This window comes from Capricornis sumatraensis, chromosome 2 (genome assembly GCF_032405125.1).
Source record: "Capricornis sumatraensis isolate serow.1 chromosome 2, serow.2, whole genome shotgun sequence".
Classification (NCBI taxonomy): domain Eukaryota; kingdom Metazoa; phylum Chordata; class Mammalia; order Artiodactyla; family Bovidae; genus Capricornis; species Capricornis sumatraensis.
In genome coordinates, this window is record NC_091070.1 from 109,834,206 (window position 1) to 109,855,218 (window position 21,013).

At 52.6% G+C, this 21,013-nt stretch overlaps 3 protein-coding genes across 9 annotated transcripts; 1 reads left to right on the forward strand and 2 right to left on the reverse strand.

Moving 5' to 3' along the window:
* Positions 1 to 3,542: 3,542 nt before the first annotated feature.
* B4GALT3 (beta-1,4-galactosyltransferase 3) lies at positions 3,543 to 9,596 on the forward strand. Of its 2 annotated transcripts, none has more exons than XM_068964984.1 (8): positions 3,543 to 3,607; positions 4,421 to 4,566; positions 4,930 to 5,204; positions 5,711 to 5,946; positions 6,729 to 6,919; positions 7,028 to 7,150; positions 8,640 to 8,744; positions 8,878 to 9,596. In XM_068964984.1, exons 3-8 carry the CDS (start codon positions 4,943 to 4,945, stop codon positions 9,149 to 9,151), a joined length of 1,191 nt encoding a protein of 396 aa, XP_068821085.1. In that variant the 5' UTR covers positions 3,543 to 3,607; positions 4,421 to 4,566; positions 4,930 to 4,942; the 3' UTR covers positions 9,152 to 9,596. The 2 variants fall into 2 exon arrangements, with proteins under 2 accessions (XP_068821085.1, XP_068821086.1); XM_068964985.1 differs by lacking the exon at positions 3,543 to 3,607 and adding an exon at positions 3,836 to 3,850.
* A 212-nt stretch (positions 9,597 to 9,808) lies between these two features.
* PPOX (protoporphyrinogen oxidase) lies at positions 9,809 to 13,574 on the reverse strand. Of its 5 annotated transcripts, none has more exons than XM_068964527.1 (13): positions 13,420 to 13,574; positions 13,157 to 13,251; positions 12,875 to 13,009; positions 12,624 to 12,739; positions 12,302 to 12,434; positions 11,854 to 11,998; positions 11,554 to 11,744; positions 11,057 to 11,117; positions 10,760 to 10,878; positions 10,568 to 10,678; positions 10,319 to 10,468; positions 10,065 to 10,107; positions 9,809 to 9,982 (listed from the first exon to the last, which is right to left on the reverse strand). In XM_068964527.1, the coding sequence occupies exons 2-13, from the start codon at positions 13,241 to 13,243 to the stop codon at positions 9,840 to 9,842; spliced, it is 1,434 nt and encodes a 477-aa protein (XP_068820628.1). In that variant the 5' UTR covers positions 13,244 to 13,251; positions 13,420 to 13,574; the 3' UTR covers positions 9,809 to 9,839. The 5 variants fall into 5 exon arrangements, with proteins under 5 accessions (XP_068820628.1, XP_068820630.1, XP_068820633.1 ...); XM_068964529.1 differs by having other exon boundaries at positions 13,157 to 13,268; XM_068964532.1 differs by lacking the exon at positions 13,420 to 13,574 and having other exon boundaries at positions 12,624 to 12,755; positions 13,157 to 13,242.
* A 1,004-nt stretch (positions 13,575 to 14,578) lies between these two features.
* Positions 14,579 to 20,357, reverse strand: USP21 (ubiquitin specific peptidase 21). Of its 2 annotated transcripts, XM_068964787.1 has the most exons (13): positions 20,242 to 20,357; positions 18,799 to 19,419; positions 17,941 to 18,000; positions 17,689 to 17,809; positions 17,354 to 17,465; positions 17,016 to 17,171; positions 16,436 to 16,500; positions 16,097 to 16,200; positions 15,829 to 15,915; positions 15,468 to 15,546; positions 15,132 to 15,239; positions 14,913 to 15,027; positions 14,579 to 14,702 (listed from the first exon to the last, which is right to left on the reverse strand). In XM_068964787.1, the coding sequence occupies exons 2-13, from the start codon at positions 19,396 to 19,398 to the stop codon at positions 14,612 to 14,614; spliced, it is 1,698 nt and encodes a 565-aa protein (XP_068820888.1). In that variant the 5' UTR covers positions 19,399 to 19,419; positions 20,242 to 20,357; the 3' UTR covers positions 14,579 to 14,611. The 2 variants fall into 2 exon arrangements, with proteins under 2 accessions (XP_068820888.1, XP_068820889.1); XM_068964788.1 differs by lacking the exon at positions 15,829 to 15,915.
* Positions 20,358 to 21,013: the final 656 nt, after the last annotated feature.

Here is a 21,013-nt window from a genome sequence, read left to right on the forward strand (position 1 = left end):
TATCATTTAGCTCTACTGATCCATTTTTTTAATTTCCCCAAGCCCTAATTTATTCCTCATTTTCAGACTACACTATGGTTTTCTTGGTCTAGAACACAATCCATCTGTTAAAAGATAATTTTCAGAAAAGGGTAAAATTATAACTGTCACTCTGTAAAAACTTATTCTGACACTTGTTAAAATGGTAAGAAAGATTTTATTCAGGATTATCGCAATAGGGGCCAACACTGTCCCTGTCAGAGAGACACTGGATTCAACTCTGAATACAGTTGTTGTTCTAATGGTCCGGGAGTGAGCAACGAGAATGAAGACAGAACACGAAATCTGGGGCAATGGGTCAGGGGACCTGCAGCCTCTATTGGACTAAGGTGCAGAGTCCACTTTGAGTCCAGCTTTTATTCCTAATTGTAGACCACAAGACTTTCTCAGATCTTATCTTTCTCAAGACACATGCTGTTTCAATCACACACTCCTAAATGTCACGGACTACACTGACAGAGTCCAGATCTCCTCGTTTTTACCCCAGGCCTCTCCCTTCTGGGCTAGTCTTAGGAACAATTAGCAACTGAACAAGCAGCGAGGAGAAGGGGACGACAGAGGATAAGATGGTTGGATGGCATCACTGACTCAATGGCCATGGGTTTGGGTGGACTCTGGGACTTCGTGATGGACATGGCAGGCCTGGCGTGCTGCCGTTCGTGGGGTCACAAAGTCTTGGATATGACTGAGTGACTGAACTGAACTGAACTGAAGCAATACTTATGCCTGACTCCGACCTGGTGTTCCAAGGTCCATGCTTTCATGATCCCAGTCATACTCCCTTTTGGGTCTGGCCTTGGGGTTTGTAACAAGGATATTATTCTAAGAAAAACATGAACAATAACCATTAACATAGTTTCTTAATATATGCTGTTTTTCTAGGTGCTGTTTCTGTGGAGTTTCTCAAGGCTGTGAAAATACATTATTAGGAATTCCCTCTATATACAATAAGGACAAATGGATATTTATAGCCAATGAGCAGAATGAAAGAGTCAATGGATGGAAAATTACATCAAGGATAAGAAGATTCTTGCTAAACCAACTTAGAATTCTTGCTAAAAGCAGAACAAGGAGATCAGAAATTAAAGGTAAGGGGATTCTTGCTACACTGATATCGAATTCTTCCTAAAAATGGTTATAGGCCCAAGGATGAGGTCTAAAAGAGGGCTCAGGGGCCCTGTTTAAAATTTGGTCAAGGAGAGACTTTTTGTTAATACACGTACAAAAATGAACACCTGTTAAAGGTTTTAACTCACAAGGAAACAAGCAGAAGACTCTTGAGAGTCCCTCAGAGAGCAAGGAGATCAAACCAGTCAATCCCAAAGGAAGTCAACCTTGAATATTCATTGGAAGGACTGATGCAGAAGCTGAAGCTCCAATACTTTGGCCACCTGATGCAAAGAGCCGACTCATTGGAAAACACCCTGATGCTGCGAAGGACTGAAGGGAGGAGGAGAAGGGGATGACAGAGGATGAGATGGTTGGATGGCATCATTGACTCAATGGACATGCGTTTGAGCAAGCTCTGGGAGATGGTGAAGGACAGGGAAGCCTGGCATGCTGCAGACCATGGGGTCGCAAAGAGTTGGACACGACTGAGCAACTGAACAAAAGAATAGACACATTTATTCAGGGATACAGAAATATGAAGATGAAGGCAAAACTGTTTTTCCACAAATTCGGAAGGAGGGGGTTAATTGAACCTCTGTCAGACAACAGAATTTACATTGGGTCAGTTACCTACAGAGTTGTAAAACGGCCACGTGGAAACAGAAACTTATACAACAGAAGGACATGTACTTTAGGTTTCCTGTCACTTCTGGGAAATCTTTCCCAAAATTCAACTTGTGAATGAGGTACAACTTCTAGGTTATCATATTTATTATACTATATTGTGTGTAACTCCTCCCATCCCCACATAAGAACGTGAGCTTTCTGAGGCAGACACTGTGAGTTATTCAAAGTTTTCTGTGTGATCATCTGCTTCTAAGGAGCACAATATTCGAAGCGGGTAGTAGAAGCCACAAGATAAATATATTGCCTATTAGTGGAGCCTCCGTCTGGGGAAAAACATTTTTACATTAAAGCAGATGCTGACCTTCTCTTCATCCTCAATGTTTCCTTGTTTTATGAACCATTTCTATTTCAAGGCCTTGAGGGATACCTGAGGGATACAAAACTGCACCAGAGTGGTCTGCAAAGATGTACCCCAAGCAGGAAATAATTTTGATAATAAGTGGCACTAGGTTGCAGGGGGGGCCATTGACATGTTGAAAATCACATTCGGACCAGCCTGCCTCTCGGTCCCTCTTGGCCCCGAGGAAGGTCCTGGTTGGACCGGCTGTTTTTATAAGTCTAGGGGTGGGGACTGGACATGGAACAACAAACTGCTTCCAAATTGGGAAAGGAGTATGTCAAGGCTATATATTGTCACACTGCTTACTTAACTTACATGCAGAGTATATCAAGTGAAATGCCAGGCTGGATGAAGCACCAGTTGGAATCAAGGGAGAAATATCAATAACCTCAGATATGCAGATGACATCACCTTCATGGCAGAAAGCGAAAAAGAACTAAAGAGCCTCTTGATTCTGAAAAAGGAGAGTGAAAAAACTAGATTAAAGCTCAACATTCAGAAAACTAAGGTCATGGCATCCAGTCCCATCACTTCATGGCAAACAGATGGGGAAACAGTGGAAACAGTGACAGACTTTATCTTTGGGGCTCCTTAAAATCACTGCAGATGGTGAGTGCAGCCATGAAATTAAAAGACATTTGCTCCTTGGAAGAAAAGTTATGACCAGCCTAGATAGCATTGAAAAGCAGAGACATTACTTTGCCAACGAAGGTTCGTCTAGTCAAAGCTATGGTTTTTCCAGTAGTCATGTATGGATGTGAGAGTTGGATCTTAAAACTGAACGCTGAAGAATTGATGCTCTTGAACTGCGGTGTTGGAGAAGACTCCTGAGAGTCCCTTGGACTGCAAGATCAAAAAAGTCCATCCTAAAGGAAATCAGTCCTGAATGTTCATTGGAAGGACTGATGTTGAAGCTGAAACTCCAATACTCTGGCCAACTTATGCAAAGAACTGACTCATTTGAAAAGACCCTGATGCTAGGAAACAGTGAAGGCAGGAGAAGGGGACGACAGAGGATGAGATGGTTGGATGGCATCACCGACTCGATGGACATGAGTTTGAGCAAGTTCCGGGAGTTGGCGAAGGACAGGGAAGCCTGGCATGCTGCAGACCATGGGGTCGCAAAGAGTCGGACACGACTCAGAGGCTGAATTGAGGGGTGGGGAATAGAATCTTGCTAGGAGTCGGTCCAGTGGGGAAGAGCCCCCGTGCCGGTTTCCAAAGGGTCGAGCCCCTCATTGCCTGCGGCCTGAAGCGAGCCTCACCATCCCCGCGGTGCTCAGACCCTGCGCTCCACGCCTGGGCGACCTCCCTCCGAGGCCCCGCCCCGTGACGCGAGGCCCCGCCCCCGCGGCGCCCGCTTCCAAGATGGCGGCAGCGATTCCTGCCCGGCTGTCCGGGTGGCGGTGACGACGGGCGGCAGGAGGCCAGGTGTGTAGGCTGGAGATGGTGGGGTGAGAGGCCCTGGAGAAAGGTTTGGGAGATTGGGAAGGTGAGAAGTTTTGGGTAAAGGCTGTAAACAGCCTTGAGCAAGGAGGGAGACCGGACAGAGGCCGGCGGGCTCACTTTGCAAGGTAGAGCAATCGCCAGAGGAGGTTGGCGTGGAATGAGATGAGGCTGCTCCGAAAGAACTGGGCTGTAACCCCTTCCAGACCGCTGACCACGCCCCTCTAGGTGAGCTAGCCCAGGTTCCTCTGACAGGTTCTGCCCAGCCCTTTCTCTCCCGATCTCATTTCATCAATAACCCCGACCCCCACCCTCGCTAGGATGGAGAAAGGTAGAAGAAGGTAGAGGACGCTACCCCCATCCTATTTCCTGCCGCGCTCCAGGGTTGTTTGCTTGCAGCTCCCAGGTGGTCACCTCCCTGCACCTGCGGAGCTAGCTCCCATAAATGTGAAGAACGGAAAGCAGCCAGTTTCTTCCGCCTCCCTGGGTTCTCTTGAGGCCACTTCACAGTCCTGTTAGGACTGCCTCACCCAGATCTCCAGTAGTTGCCCTGTCCCCACTCCCCAAACAGGTTGGTCCTGTTGGCGTGGGGGATGGTTAAATACCGAGTGAATGTGACACTCTATAGGATGGCTGGGGCAGAGCCGGGGACCTAGCATCTCCTGCTCCACCCCTTTTCTCTCCAAGCACTTTCCCTCGCTCGCTTCCCGCTTTCCGAGCTGGGAAGCCGGCTTCACCCTGTTCCTGCCCTCTGCCCCTCTGAGGGTGGCTGGCTATCCTTGACCACTTCTGTTCCAGCTGGTCCCAAGATTGCTGTTGGCGTGCTGGATGGAGCCTGTCTCTGTCCTCTGCTGCGTTTCCAGTTTTATATAATGCTTCACATCTCTGCTCCCCTGGGACCTCCTGGAGTCCCCATGATCCTGAAGAAGACAGTTTGAATCTAGGTGAGTCTATCTCTCCCCCTCTAAAATTGGAAGGAATGTTCTCCGGAGAATGCTCTGGAATGGCCTTGGGACTTGAATGATGTAAGCATTCTCTCGGGGGTGGAGACTGAGTAGGTGGTAGGAGCTGTTTGAGGGAGGGGTGGGGGAGAGTGAAACTTAGGCTGGGAGTGACAGGTGGTGCGGCCTGCGTTGGTTACATTCTGTTTCTTTCTGTATTGGTGTGTGCTCCCTTCTGTGACTCGGTTCTTTCCCTTTTCCCTCTTTACCCCTGCCCACCACTTTCATCAATACCCAATGATCTCTCTGCTGGCATGCTGCCTTCCTGCCCCCCACCCCCAGAACTCTCCTCTCTCTCTCATCTAGACCCCAGCACAGGATGTTGCGGAGGTTGCTGGAGCGGCCCTGCACCCTGGCCCTGCTTGTGGGCTCCCAGCTGGCAGTCATGATGTACCTGTCGTTGGGGGGCTTTCGAAGCCTCAGTGCCCTCTTTGGCCGAGAGCAGGAGCCGGCATTTGACTATTCTCATCCCCATGATGTCTACAGTAACCTCAGTCACCTGCCTGGGGCCCCTGTTGCCCCAGGGGGCCTCCCAGCTCCTCAAGGCCTGCCATACTGTCCCGAACGATCTCCTCTCTTAGGTGAGTGCAGAAGGAAAGCAGAAGGCAAGGCCAAGGTGTGGGGACAGGGAGGCTTGGAAAAGTATAGGATGGCAGCCATGGGTCTTCAAACTGGAGGGTCATGGAACTGGGAGGTAGGCTAATGTTGAGATAGAATGGACTCTAAATTTGGAGTTTCGACTTGGGTTCTTTGATTGAGCCACAGCTTTCAATTGCCTGCCCATTTATGGGCTCTTCATGCCTCAGGGTAGGATTAGGAGTTAGTTGGAAGTCCTGATCTTTCCACCTGCTGACTCTAAGCTTCCAACCTTGTGAGGCAGGGGAGAGTTAAGGAACCCTAAAATAAGGCAGGCTAGGTGAGGAGCCTTCACCTTTCAGACTTTGCAAAGTTGTCCCAATGATGGGGAAGTCAAGGTTTTGTGAGATTTCTGAGCAAGCCCTTGGGGGAGCTGAGTCCCAGAATCAGACTGCCAGGGACAGTTCTCCTTGACCTTCTAATCCCTGACCTTGTCATTCCCTCCTGACAGTGGGTCCCGTATCCGTGTCCTTTAGCCCAGTGCCATCGTTGGCAGAGATTGTGGAGAGGAATCCCCGGGTAGAACCGGGGGGCCGATACCGGCCTGCAAGGTGTGAGCCCCGGTCCCGGACAGCCATCATTGTGCCCCACCGTGCCCGGGAGCACCACTTGCGCCTGCTGCTCTACCACCTGCATCCGTTCCTGCAGCGCCAGCAGCTTGCTTATGGCATTTATGTCATCCACCAGGTACTCCCAGTTCCCACGCCACTGTGATTTTCTTTTTAATAAGGAAGCCTCAAGCAAATTCCACTCCACTCTCATATAATGGGTCTCAAAATAATTAAAAGAGGGTCAGACTGTGGAACGTAAGAAAGCAGCAGCTTGCACTGCTCTGCCAACATGTTAGCCCCATGCTTCTTCTTAAGGGTATTCCCATTGTCTTGTAATCTTCCATGAGTTTTCTGTTGTTGAATTTGGAAGTGGATAGATCTGGGCTAAAGTTCTGGTTCTGCCATTTGTTCCATACGTGACCTTGAGCAAGACACCCAACCTGCTAAAATGAGGCAAAGAGTGGTAACGAATATACCACCTATTTCACATGGTTGTTGGGATTAAATGCTAAATAATAGCATGTGTGTGTCAGGCACATGTGTGTGTTAGTCGCTCAGTCATGTCCAATTCTTTGCGACCCCATGGACTGTGCCAGCCAGGCTCTTCTGTCCATGGGAGTCTTCAGGCAAGAATACTGGAGTGGGTTGCCATTCCCTTCTCCAAGGGATCTTCCTGACCCAGAGATCGAACCCGGGTCTCCTGCATTGCAAGAGGCTCTTTACCATCTGAGCCACCAGGGAAGCCCATCCGGCACATAATAACGCTCGAAAATTTTTTGTTGAATGAGAAAACAAAGAAGTTGTCTTTCTCTTCATCCTCTTCATCCCATAACCCACTTTGACTTCCCTCCATTCACTTTTATGCTTCTTCTCCATGCCACCTATAGACCTAGTTGGTTCTCCTCCATTATCTTCCAGGCTGGAAATGGAACATTTAACAGGGCAAAGCTGCTGAATGTTGGGGTGCGGGAGGCCCTGCGTGATGAAGAATGGGACTGCTTGTTCCTGCATGATGTGGATCTCCTGCCAGAGAACGACCACAATCTGTATGTGTGTGACCCCCGAGGACCTCGGCACGTGGCTGTTGCCATGAACAAGTTTGGATACAGGTAGAGGGCACGGGAGGGTACTGGAAGCAGGATATTCCACCAGCCAGTGGAAGAAGGAGGGATGGCTCCCAGAAGATGTGTGGAATCCAAGGATCTTTCTTTCCCCAGCCTCCCGTATCCCCAGTACTTCGGCGGGGTCTCGGCGCTCACTCCTGACCAGTACCTGAAGATGAATGGTTTCCCCAATGAATACTGGGGCTGGGGTGGTGAGGATGATGACATTGCTACCAGGTCAGCCTTCTTGCCACCACCTTCTTCCCTAACCCCAGCCTGGATCCCTGTCCTCTAAGACCACCTCTAGCCCTAGTCTTTTAACACTAATTTAGCTCCCTGGTCCTGAACGGTGCCTATTCCTCTCCCTTATCTTTGCAGCCTACCCAGGTCAGGCTTTGCATGCTGCTCCCTCTTCTGTTATCTTTCAGTCCCTTAGACCTGGTTAGTAACATTCCCGGGAGAGAAGACAAGATCAAATACAATCAATCCCAATAGTATCATGGGATTCCAGAACTGGAAAGGGGCCTAGAGACTGTTTAGTCCTGCCTCTGCTAGGATTGCATCCAAGCCACTTCCTGCAGAGCTGGAAGAGGAAAAGCTCTGCTCCACATAGTCCAGAATCACTTTTTTTTTAAAAAAAAAGAAAGGTCCTGTGCCATTGGCATGATGCCAGCTTATTTTTAGCATGTAAAACATTTTGACCTTCAGCCTCAGCTGACCCAATTTCATATGTCATTTGACTATTTGGGCTTGATATGCTGGGCCCCTTGCCTCTCCTCCCGCTTTGTCCTCGGGAAGACATCTCTATGAATTCTTGTCTTCTGTATGTGTGTAAAGCACCCAGCAATTTCTAAATGTACGTATTCTTTCAGTACCTTCCCTGACCATCCTCACTTCTTGCTTCTGTGTATCAGAGTTGGAGTTCATTTCTTTCCAGGTCCTGATTTCCTGGTTCCACCCTTTTCTTAAATGTGGGTGGGGGGCAGGAGTGCAGCAGAGCTGAGGCCGCTCAACCACTAATCTCAGTAAGAATTGCTGAGCTTGGGTCTGTGGTTCCCAGTCTTGTCCTACCTTTTTTGACAAAATGGTTCCTCTCCCTGTCCTTTGCAGACAGCAAAGGCAGCTCCTGGGAGCCATTGAGGAAACAGGTGGGAGCTGCAAACCTACCTCTGCCAATTGTTTATAGCCCCCAGGCTGCCTGCACTAGGCCCTGAGGATTTGGAGACAGCCAACTTTTACATTGGAGAAGGCAATGGCAACCTACTCCAGTATTCTTGCCTAGAGAATTCCATGGACAGAGGAGCCTGGTGGGCTACAGTCCATGGGGTCACAAAGAGTCGGATACAACTTTGCCTGTGTGTACTGAACTGTAACTTCCTCTAATTTTAAAGGAAAACTGGAGAAGGAAATGGCAACCCACTCCAGTGTTTTTGCCTGGAGAATCCCAGGGACGGGGCAGCCTGGTGGGCTGCCGTCTTTGGGGTCGCACAGAGTCGGACACGACTGAAGCGACTTAGTAGTAGTAGTAGTAGCTTTTACATTATCTTCAGCCTTTCCTTCTTTCTCTTTGAGTTTTCTGTTCGCCCTTCCAGTACTTGGCCCTTTATCGAGTTAGTAATAGTTATTCTTTGCAGTTCCTCCCTTGCTGGCCTTAGCTCTGCTTGCTCACCTGTCAGCAGCTTTCTTTCACGCTGGATCCTCCAAGGTGCCCTCGCTTTTCCCATAGGGTTCGCTTGGCTGGGATGAAGATCTCTCGTCCCCCCACATCTGTGGGACACTATAAGATGGTGAAGCACCGAGGAGATAAGGGCAACGAGGAAAACCCCCACAGGTAGGACGGGAGGGTTGCCTGGGAATTATTAGTGAATCCTCAGGGCTCTACACCCTAGCCAGGCAGCTCCTAAAAGTTTCTAGATTCCTGGCTGTTCCTTTCCAGGTCTCAGTCTCCAATCTCTAACCCTCAGATTTGACCTCCTGGTCCGTACCCAGAATTCCTGGACTCAAGATGGAATGAACTCACTGACATACCAGTTGCTGTCTCGAGAGCTGGGCCCTCTCTATACCAACATCACAGCAGACATCGGAACTGACCCTCGGGGTCCCCGGACTTCCTCTGGTCCCCATTACCCGCCTGGTTCTTCCCAAGCCTTCCGTCAGGAGATGTTGCATCGCCGGCCCCCAGCCAGGCCTGGCCCTCTGCCTACTGCCAACCACACAGCTCCCCATGGTTCACACTGACTCCTTAATCATGAAACTGAATCTTTCCCACTTTAATCATGAAACTGAATCAGAGGGGTTATATTTTCCCCACCCTCAGCTCCTCACTGCTCTTAGAGGGATGTGGGGGAACTGAACTTTACTGCTGTGCTGGGGGCAGGGGCCTCTCCTCACTGCTGGACTGGAGCTGGGCTCCTCTGGCCCTGGGGGGTCTCTCTTTCTAGGGTCACCTGCCAGGGCTTATGACTGTGAATCCTTGATGTCATGACTTATGTGATGACTCCTAGGAGTCCCCTGCCCATGGGGTAGGAGCAGGGCTGGACCCCAAATCCCTTCTTCTTCCATGGAGAGAAGAGTGATCTGGCTTCTCCCGGGACCTCTGTGAATATTTATTCTATTTATGGTTCCCAGGAAGTGTGTTTGAAGGAAGCCCCTCCCTGGGTGCTTTCTGCCAGTAATGGAGTAGCTCCCTCTTTCGGACCTGGCTCAGGGGGCTGGGATTTTGATATATTTTCTAATAAAGGACTTTGTCTCGCCTCTGCTCCTGCTTTCTGCATCCCAGGCACTCTTTGCCTATCTTTGCTCACCCACCCCCACCTTCTGCCCTTGGATGACAGAACAGCCAGGCCAAGCCAAGCTTTAGCAACTTTTATTTTCATGGGTGAGAGAATCCCTGCCACCAGGGGCAAGAAGAAGTGGGAGCTGAGGATCAACTGTTAGGTTCTGTGCCTAAGACACGGGCTGCTGCCTGACGCCCACTTTCTATACAGTCATTGACAGCAACCCCCTCATAGGAGGCCCCGGCCAGAGTCAAAGGCAGCTTCTGAGCAGCCAGGAATTGGGCAGCTGACTCTGAAAGGAAAGATAAAAGGAATATTACAGCTGGGGGTCTGTTTTCATGGCTCTTCTCAGCCCAGCTGCTTTCTCAACTTACCCAGTTTTTGCCAGTGGCCTAATGTATACTGGGGGATAGAGTTCTGGGGAGAGAAAAAGGGATACAGGAAAAACATTATTATTGATATCCCAGGCCTGGGTGCTACGTTCCGTGGGGTCACAAAGAGTCAGACACGACTTAGTAACTGAACAACAACAGGCCTGGATAGACAGTGACAAATGGATCAGTCCCTGCCTCCAAGGCATGCCTCTACTAGGTAGCTGAAGAGGGTTTACCTTGTGTTACCAACTCACCTTGTGTAGATGGACCAAGCAGTGACTTGGTGGCTCATTCAGTCCTAATTGAGTGGCAGCAGCTTTCTCTGCCTCCTGTTGGAGCAGCTCCTGAGATAAGACACAGCCCCTGGCTTCTAGTGTCTGTAACCAGGAACCTCCCAGCATCACCTAAGGAGGGAAGATAGCACTGACTAGCCTGGCCTTACTGCACTGGGGCAGAGAGGAGCCCTTTGGAAACCCCCACTAAGCACAGCTGCCTTCTCTCACAGTCAGTCTGAGGCCAGGCAGGCTCCCATCCTGCTCAGGGAAGGCAACGGAGTCATACACAATTCCCAGGATAACTGGATCTTCTGAGGAAGGCACCAAATGTCCAAATCCCTGGAGAAAACAGAGACTGGGTCAGGAGGGAAGGGTTCCAGTTAAGCCCGTGTCTGTCTCGCCTCCTCTTCTGGGTCACACCTGGACAGGCAGACGAGCTCCTCGGTACTGCAGATTCACCACAGCCACAGACACAGCAGTGATGGTGCTCAGGGCATGGGCCAGAGGTGCAGCCTCAGCAGGGAGCAGCTTGCTGAGCACTGGAGGAGAGAGCAGCCTGCCTCAGGAGGCATTCCCAGTGCAGTTTTGGCCACCCTCCTTAGGATAAGACCCCCACAAGGATGAGCACTTCAAGGGCATGGTATGGTCCCGTTGGCCCAGGAAGAAGCTAGGCTGCCTCACCCTGGCTGGGGAAGGGGAGGGTGGCTATCCCATTACCTGAAGCTGGAATGGCACTAATAATGTGGTCAGCCTCCAGGCTGCTGTCCTCTAGAGACACCTGAAAGTATGAAAACATTAAAAGACAGAAATCATGGGAATTTTGCCTCCGTTTCCCAGCACCCAAGTGGCAGGAGAGAGACTGGATGCTGACTCAGGATGAAGAGACTAACTGTGTAGTCAGAACAAAAATCATCCCCCTGTTACTCCAGCAAGTGGGCCAGACAACAGCCAGTGGGCCAATTTGAAATGTTTAGTGGAGCTGGGTGGTTCTTCCCCTTAGCTGGGAGCCACTTATATATAAGCACTACTTCTATCCACAGATCTGGATCAGATGGTCTTGGAGGAAGGTCCACAAATAAGGCCTAAGAACTTGGGGTAGCCCATATTTAAGCAGCTTCTAGCACAGAAGAAAAAGAGAAACTCCAGTCCTGGAGTTTAAACAAAGATGAAAACTCTAACACACACGTTCATTACAGTCCAGGAGGCTCGCCTACCTTCCAGCGCCCTTTTGCCTGGAGACTGAGCCCACAGACTGGCTGGCCTTGGAGAACACTGACACCTCTACTAGTCAGGTGGGCATTGAGGGCCTGGGGCAATGTCTCCAGCCCTCCACGGAGTGACCACTGGCTCCAGCGCTCAGCCCGAGCTTGGCGAATAAGTGCTGAGTCCAGCTGTGGGCCCTGGCCTGCAGAGAAGGAAGCAGAGAAGAATCATTAAAATAGCACTCCTTGCCTCCAGTCCCTTACTCTGGCAGTCCTTAATATCTTCAACCCTTGAACCAACTGCCCCCTCACCTGCCCCCAGCAGCAGCCCCAGTAATATGGAACGGTGGGTTTGCTCAGCTTGGAAGAGACTGGGAAAGCAGGACCTGATGCTGAGCTCACGGCTGTTGCCTGCAAACACTCCACGGCAGAGACTGTCCATGGCTAGAGACGCCACCTTAAGGGTGAGACTAGGATTAAGAGGCCAAGGAATAAACTGCACTAATTTCCACTGATCCCTGCTTGGTAGGGAATGGGGGCAGCATGGGTTTACTTGGAAAGCAGTCTGGCTACAACAGATGGATGGGAAGAAAGTGAAGGCATTCACCTCAACAGTGAGTTTGAGAGGCTACTGGGTATGAAGAGAAGAGGGCATTTTCAGAGGCTACAGAAGAGGCCCCAGTGGTAGGTTTGGGCCCCAGTGGTAGATTTGCAGCCGCTTTAGAAGGGGAGGGATCTGGGGGCTTCTGGGTGGTGTTACCTCAGGACCAAGGCGGCGCTGGGCAAAACTGTGCACAGTCTCATCAGGGTCTTTGCCACGAGGGGTGGTCAAATCCCTCAGCCCAGCCCAGAACAGAGGCTTGGAGAAGGGAGGTGAAGGGCGGAGGAGCCCCCTGCATGGAGGAAGGCACAGTGAAAAGGGAGCTCTGGTTTGCCTCCTCAGCTCCAGGGGATCGTCTCTATTCGTTTGGCCCCTTTTGCTGGGAGGGCTGACAGCTGACAGACTGGGAGATGAGGAAGTGGAAGGGATGTGAGGACAAGGGCAAAGGAGAAGGATGGCAGTAAGGAAGTGATAACATTACCTGATGCCAGAGGGCAAGGCATGCAGAGCACCACCTACATACAGGAACCTGTTCTGGGCAGCTGGATGGTCTCCCCGGACAGGCAACACTTCTGAGTCCAAGCCAAGCTCAGAAATCTGCTCTCCACACGTCCTCAAGAAGAGGATAGACTAAGGAAAGCACTGTCCACCAAATCCACTTGCTTCCCTTAACTCTATCCTCTAGTGAAGGCCCCTCCGCAATCCCTCCTAGGCATCGCACAAGCCGCTCACCAGGAGCAGGGTCCGGGCTCCCAGGGCTCCTGCCGGCCGAATTCCTCGAGGTCCAAGTTCAAAAATAGCACCATCTGGCCCGCGTACTGAGCGGATCCAGCCTCCCAGGCGCTCGCTGCCCTCCACCAAGACCACCTGAGGACAAGAGGGAGGCACTGCAGCCTACAGCCACAGCCGCGGCGGCATACGTGGTCAGGAGAAAAAGGGGGCGGCGCAGTCGCTCTTGCTGGAAATGGGAGAGAAGTATTAAAGGCGCTCCCTCTGGCAGCGTGGCGCACTCACCTTGGGGGGACAGGGGGCCCGGCTCAGGTAGTAACTGGCGGCCAAGCCGCTGATCCCTCCGCCCAGCACGACCACCGTCCGGCCCATGAAGAAACCTGCGGGTGAAGAGGCACTACGGACAGGGTGACTGCAAGCAGCCTGCTCTGCAGAAAACCTGCGAGCTCCGCGTTCCACCCCCGGCCATTCGCTGTTTGCGGGGAAACCCAGAGCCGGCGGATGCGGTGGTGGAACTCTGAGGTCCCCTCCCAGGGCCTAGGACTCACCCACGAAGGGAACGAGAAAAATGAGGCGAAAGGAGTTAGCGATCTCAGCGCATCACCCCGCCGGCGATCCGGGGGGACAGGGGAGGCGGATAAGGGCCACACCCACGGTATCTGCTAGCGCAGGGCTCGGGGACCCAACTGGACGCCGGTGTTCTGGAGCGCTTTCCCTCCCACCCCCATCCAGGCCTAGTGCTTTCAGCCCGCTGCCTCCGCCCCCAAGCTTTTTGGCCTCTCCGACTCTCCGTCCATTCTAGTCTCGCGGACGCTCCAGCCTGTAGAAGGCGGTTCTCTGAAGCTGGAGATTAACTGGTTCGATGCCGGGTTGGAGAGAGCGGCCGTATCCCGCACGGCTCTCCCTTCAGGGCTGGAGCGGCGAGAGCTGAATCCTGGTCAGCATTCCCCAGCTCGAGCTTCCCAGGCCCACCTAGGGCGAGAACCCTGGAGGGAGGCTCCCAGGAGCTTTGGTTGTAAGGAGAGTAGATAGGGGCACTGGAGGCTGGTCCGTGGGGAAGTGGCTCCATCAACAGCTCCTTGATGTTAGCAACAGCCTGGGCCTGTGGGAGCTAGGGCAGCCCGGCAGCGTACCGTGTTTATCCACAGGGGTCCCTGGGTACCACGCTCTCGAGAGGCAGCCCCCTACGCGGGCAAAACCCGTGGACCCCCGTGCCTGCACTCTAGTTCCAGGCTTCCTTACAGCTTCACGAGTCTCAAGTTTGCCTTCCCTCTTCTCTTACCAATGTAAACCTTGGCATCACCGTGTCCTGGTCCCACACCCCATCCCCACCCCCACGGCTCTGAGTGGGCCCCCATCTGTTCAGAGAGGGAACTGAGTCCCAGGAAGACTCCCCATTCGGCCTAGTTCTGTATCTCCACACCCTTAAAACACAAATACAAATAAGGTCTTTTTTTTTTTTTTTTAATAAATTTATTCACAAAAAAAGTGAGACTGTAGAGAGTCTGGGGGCTGTACACGGGCAGGGGCCTGTGGAGCTCTGTACATGGGACTGGGAGACAAGGGAGCCTCCAGGTGAAAGGGGATTTTTTAATAAAAAAAATAATGGGAGGTACAACCACCCCCTCCCCCCTCCCCGATTAAAAAGACACAAAAATAGACGTCTCTGAGGTAAATGGGGAGCCTGGGGGCTTAAGGGTGTTGAAAGGGTTTCACAGGTGCCAGGGCTTAAAAGGGATGTCACAGGCACCGGGGTGGCTCCTGCATCAGTTGGTAGAACAGCACGTAGCCCTCACTGGACGCCACCTGGTTTTCACTGACAGGGGAAACACTAGGAAGAAAGGACATGGGGAAAGAGGTGTGATCATCTCTGGGTATTCTACCTCCCCACAAGATCAACCTCACAGCATCCTGGTAGTGATCAGGATACCAACCCAGCCCCCACCGCCCGGCACCGTGCTCTCCTGGGGCTTCGGATTTGGGAAAGTTGTCAGGGCTGCTGTGGGGATAGGGCCGGAGGGGAGTAGCAGGCTCTTCTCACCGAGAGTCATTGTAGACGTGCCAGCCAGTCTGGCACCGGCACAGGGCTGTGTAGTGGCCGTAATGGACGCTGCCCGAGTGGTTGCAAAGGGCGTACAGCTGATACACGGGGCTTCCTTCAGGGTTACAGACGACCAAATCCTACAGTCAGAGCTGTGCTCCGCTCCCACCCTTCCCTCCCCTGCATGGAGCTCTTCAGGACCTTCCCTGCCAGACTCACCGGCTTTGTCACTGGCGAAGTCCCCTAGGCTCAGTCGCTGCAGCGGGAAGTCTACACCTACTGAACTCTTCTTGATGGAGCCTCGGGAGGCGGAAAATCGATTAAGATCTAAGCTCTGGTTAAGGAGAATTTGGGAGGCAGAAGGCCTCTGAGAGGGGCTGAGGAACTGAATGTTGTCCACCACCCCTCCCTGAACACATCTGGGGAGCATGATAGGGAAAGGTGGAGTGGCCGGTTTTTCCTAAGGCAAACTGAATTCCCAAATGCCCAGCTTCTGTAAACATGGAAAATGTGGAAAAAGAATGAATGGGAGAAATAATCTGAAGATTAGGATACGGAGCACGAGAATGCGGGGGAATCTCTGTACTGTCAACTTTTTGGTACTTCGTGTTTTCTGCCGACATCGGTCACACACCTAAACAAATGTCAAATAATGTTATAAGGTTAACGTGTTCCTCACCTCAGCTGCCTTTTCTGGCATCCTGACTCACAAATTCACTGTGCTCTGTATACATTGCTGCATCCTCTGGGCCGCTGCCCTTTGCCCTGGAAGCACCAGGACATACCTGAAACTCCTTTACAAACCCTGACACGTGTCATTCTTCATACTCAGGCACCATGCAACCCCTTTTACATATACGGAGCTCCCCCCCCAGGTTTCCCACCCTTACTATATCCCTTGTGAACCCCCACATACTGGGGCATTCTCCGATTCTAGCTCTTCTTCCTTGGTGAAAAGGTTGAAACAATCTCGCAGAGACACCTTGCCCCCAGCAAATCCTTTCTGAGGGGAAAGGGGAGTGAAGGGTCAGCATGGTATGAATTTACTTTTCCAACTCTTCTCAAGTAATCCAAGCTTCATTTCTGCTCCAGAGACCCACAGGGTTCCCTCCCACACTAGGGGTGGGAGGACTGCATCACAGAACTCATGTCCCATCCACCCCTGGAATCTTCTGGAATCCCACCTTGGGGATGGGCAGGGACAGGTCACAAAAAACCTCGAAGGTTGTGGAGCGGTACCCACAGGCCTGGCACTTGAGACAACTTTTCAACTGGCCCACAAACAGGTCTAGATAGAAGCAAAAAGGCAGGAGAAACAGTCACTATGGGATGCCTAAGGTGCTTTCTTGGAATTCCACCCCCTTACTTGACCTTTCTTTTCCCACCACCACCACTCCTCACAAACCCCTAACAGCTTTTCCACCCAATCCTGTTCCCATAGCCCTCGATAGTATTGATTTTTTCTGCCAAGCCTGCACCGCCCCCACCCTCAGACACTCCCCCATCACTGTCTTACTCCATACCCACGATCTTGCTGTCCTCTCTTTCCAGGTAACGCTTCCACATTAGGTTGGCTCGATCATCATCGCTACGACAGAGCAAGGAAAGTGGGAAGCATCCATGAGACAGCAGGAACGCTGGGCACCCCTAACACCACTGAAATGATCCACAAAGCCCTGTACGCCACCCCACCCCACCCCATACCCTACCCCCTCTGTGCCCCAGCTCCTTCTCTGAATTTCAAGAAAGAGTCAACGGAGCCCTCCTTCAGAGGACTTTCTGGTGAGAAGGAAACAAAGGAATGTAGACAGGGGAAGAACATGCCGTCTTCTTCCACCTGGCTCCAAACCCCGTTTGTACCTTATAAATTAATTATCCCCTCCTCCGTCAATATGGTGACAGCCACAGCACTGTCTTCTGCTTCCATCTGCGCCCCTCAGCCGCCTCCTTCCTTCTTCCTGCTTCTGCACTGCTTCCCCAGCCATTTTCTGAACTATATATTTCCTTGGACCCTACAGCCTCAACCGTGACTAACTCACTTCTATGAAGGATGAATGCTGCTGATAAACGACTGGGGAGAAGGGGGAGGGGGAGCAACCTTACCTTAACTCAGGTTCTTCTAGCAGAGCCCCTCCGAGGCGGGGTGGGGGGGGAGCAGGACTACTGGCCAGGATTGGTGGAGCCCGGCGGCCTCGGCGGTTGATTTCGAGGTGTAGCCGCTCCATGAGGAGCTTCAGAAACTCTTGGGCATCCTGCTGGCTGCAGCCAGACAAAAAGCATGAGCAACTGACTCCTCCCTAGTCCACAGTCACTAATCTCTGCCCAGACATCTGTCCCCACTTCCTGGACGAAGAGCATCTCAAGGCTCAGAATGAGGCTGCCAGGGCTCCCTACCCCCAGACAAGGCCAGAGAGAAATCCCATACCCTCCAGCTCTCCCACCTGTATCCAGAGAAGGAGGGGACATATTTCTGGAAGACAGCTCGGAATCGAGTAGGATTCACAGCTTCACAGGAATCAGGGTGCCACAGGGCACCAATCACATCTGCAAAGGCTGTTAGGATGGGAGTGGGGAAGGGAAACAAAAGTTAATGACTACAAGAGGGAACCAAGAGGCGGCCGAGAGGGTGGAAAACCACCTCTAGGAAATCAGACACAGGGAACAACAGATACAACTGCCAGCTTTCAGGCTCGGGTTCACCGCCACTGGCAGATGAACCTACATGGGGTTAGGGAAAAGAGCACCTGAAAGGGGGGAGCAGGAGTTGTTGCCCTACCTTCAGTGAGCTCCTGGGCTCGGCCCCCTCCAGGCACCTCTTGACGGAAGTCCCTTCGCAGACAGAAGTCCCGAAGAGGCCGGGTGCTACTCAAACACTGTAGCACAGCATTTAGGAAGCACTGGGGAGCAGGAGAGACCCAAGAAGCCTTAAGAGAACTTCAGTGCTGTGCTTCTCTAAGTTTCCCTCCCCATGCCTGTCCCCAGCACCAGTCCACATTCCTGTTAGGAAGGATGCAAGAACGGCTCTCACCGTGTTCCCCAGATTTCGGAGGCCAACGTGACCAGAGCCCAGAAGCAGTGTGTGATGAGCCTGGAAGGTCAGTAGAGTACAGTCAACAGGTTCCTGTATACCCTTAACTGGCACTTGAACCTTCCCACAGCATGCTGCCCACTGCCTTCCCCATCCCATCCTTCACCCCCAAACTCTACACTTTCTCCCTAAGTATCAGGGTCTCCCTACCTCACTGGCCATGAGCAGTAAGCCCATCACAGCTGAGTGTACCACGGTCTCAGCCATGGCTGTCCCATCTGTTCCCCACTTACTCCTCTGCCCAGCTAGCCGGCGATGCAACTCCTGGGGCAACTCCCCAAGCACTGGCATGGTTGCCCAGCTGCTCCCCACCCCCACCTTGCTACCCGCAAGGCCCCCTCCTGCACCCGTGGCCCCTTTCTACACCCTCTCCTGATGGCTCCAACTGCAATCAGCCTAGCTCACTTAGCTCAGGAAATGGGCAACCACATTAGCTCAGATGTTCTGAGCCCGCCCCTCCTTGGCTCCAGAGATTAATTAAACCTAGGCAAACATCCTAGGAGAGAAGGCACAGCAAGGGAAATTAAGGGCCTGGGGACCCAAATAATTCCAAATGGTTGAGTTAATTCCTTGGAGAATGAAATGGCAAACCATGCTGGGGAGTCACAGACAAGCCCAAAAAGGGTCTGTGAGGCTCAAGGGTACTTAAGGGAGAAGAGAGTCCACACTACTAAAATGAAGGAGTGAAAAAGCAATTTTGAGGGAAAAGGAGAAAGGAAAGCCATATGATGGCAAGAAAGCTGGAGGCATGGAGGAACGTGTGGGCATGGAAGGCCACGTGTACCGGCGAATCCTCACCATCTTGTCATCGGAGTAGAAAGGTTCAGAGGGCCGGGCAGATATCACGTGGAAGGAGCCATGGGGAGTAGGGGGCTCTGTCCGTATGCTGAACAAAGTGGGTGGCCCAGGAAAGCCCCCGAGGCGGCGGAGAGAGGTGCTACGTCTCAAAGGGGGTGGCTCAGGCCGGAGAGCCAAGCGGCTCAGTGCAGCCCCCAGCTCTCCAGTGCCACGGTGCCCTCCCAAGGCAATCCCCATTGGACGCAAGTCCCCACTGCTCACAGACTTGGAACGGGCTAGGTTGGTCCTGGATGGGAGAGGCAGAGCCACAGTTGGGGGTGGTGAGCCAGGCAGGGGAACTCCATGATCTGCCCGAAGTGGGCCGCTGGGACGAGGGCCTGAGGTCCGTCCCCGTCCCAGCTCCAGTTTCTTGAGCCGTTCCTCAGGGGGACCTGGCCTAGGAGGCAGAGGTCGTAACATGGGATTTGGCCCAGGGCCTGGGTTTCGGCGTTCCTTGCTCCGGGCCCGGGGAGCAAATGGTAGCTTGGATCCCACTCGGGGCTGGATATTAAGAGGTGGCTCTCGGGTCCGTCCCAGGCGGTGCTCAGAAGCCTGGGGCATTGTGGACGCCACAGGCTGGACCTGAGAGAAGAAGACAGGGTCAACATTTGAACATGGAGGGAGGTGGGAACCTAGGCTACCATACCTGGCTATATGCATGGAGGGCAGGAACCGTATCTATCATATCAGTCATTGTATCCCCAATAGCTAACATAGTGTTTGGCTCAAAGTAAACACTTAGTAACCATTGAGTAAATGAATGAATGAATGATAGCAGTCCAGAGCTTTGACTCTACATTCCTTACCCTCTTCCTGCAGAATACAGCTTTACTGGAGAGCCAATGAAAAGACAGTTACTATCGTCTGTCTTTATAATCTAAATGTTCATGAAGGTCCCCCATGAACCTAGTCAAGTGGGATGTGCTCTGGGTCATTTAGAACCTCTGGTCAAATAGGGGTGTGGATGCAAGTATAACAGCCCCAAAGATAGCATTCCATTCTCAAACCTCTGCCCCTCCGGGCTGCAAATGAAGCAGGTTAAAAGGGTGACTTGCGAATCACTCCCTCCCCCCCGCCTCTGAGCTCCAAAGTGATGTCGGGGCTTAGGGGCAGTGGCGAGCAGGGAGGACGAACAACTAATTCCCTGACCCTCAAGCTCTGCACCTCGCCCACCACAGCAGGTTTCAACCGGGTCCGCCCCCCTCGAGGGCAGAAAGGCCGAGGCTGCTGATTGGCTACGGGGTCCAGAGGCATATTCTCCACGATCCAAGGATGCTGGTCCCTCCAGCCCAGTTCTCTCAGGCCTGCCAGGTCCCCAGCGTCTTTGCCTTTGTGGAGGGCAATCTCTCGAGTCTGGAGCAGTCTTCCCTCGGAACCCCCCACGCCATACGCCCCGGACCGTACCTGTCCCCGAGTGAGGCGGAGGGGGAAGCCAATTGGGGTCAGGCCTCAGCTCAGGGCCACCCCCTACTACCCTCGCGCAGCGCCCCCGCGGGCCCGGCTGCAGCTTTAGCCGCAGCTATTGCCCAGCTCTCTCCCGCCGCAGGGGCCGCCGCCATCTTTGTTGGTCCCGCCCGGCCACCGGCCACCGGCTTCACTGTCTCTCAGAGCGCCTGCGCACCCACACTCAGAATCCACCCACCTGCATCCGCGGCGCTTGCGTGAACCCGCCCTCTTGGCTCCGCCGCTGACACCATGGAAACACAGCCAACTTTAGGACCGCCAGTTCCCAGCTCTGCCAAAATTTTTCTTTAAACCATCACTCCAAAGCAAGTCCCTAAAGTACAGAGTTCCATCGCCCCATCTCGTGGCCCTAGAGGATATAAACCTGACAATCGTTGTATGGCCCCCCCGGCTTGCAGCACAGACTTTCCCAGGAGGCAGGGATGCGAATGCAGGGTCCAGTCCACAGAAGAGAAGTATCCACATAGGGATTGGAAGCTCCTCGGAGGGCAGGGAATACTGGCCCTGCAAAACCAGTCCTCAGTCATCTTGCAGGCCGAAGCAGGAGGCTCAAGCACATGAGCAGATTTCAGCAGCAGGGACAGCAGTCAGGATGTCCTTTCATTCTGGTCCAGACCAGAGCTTCCTCCATTTCCCCCTCCCCCCTGAACTAGGATGGTCGTACAGGTGCCTTGGGTGGTAGCCTGCTGACCCGTAGGCTACTCACCCACTA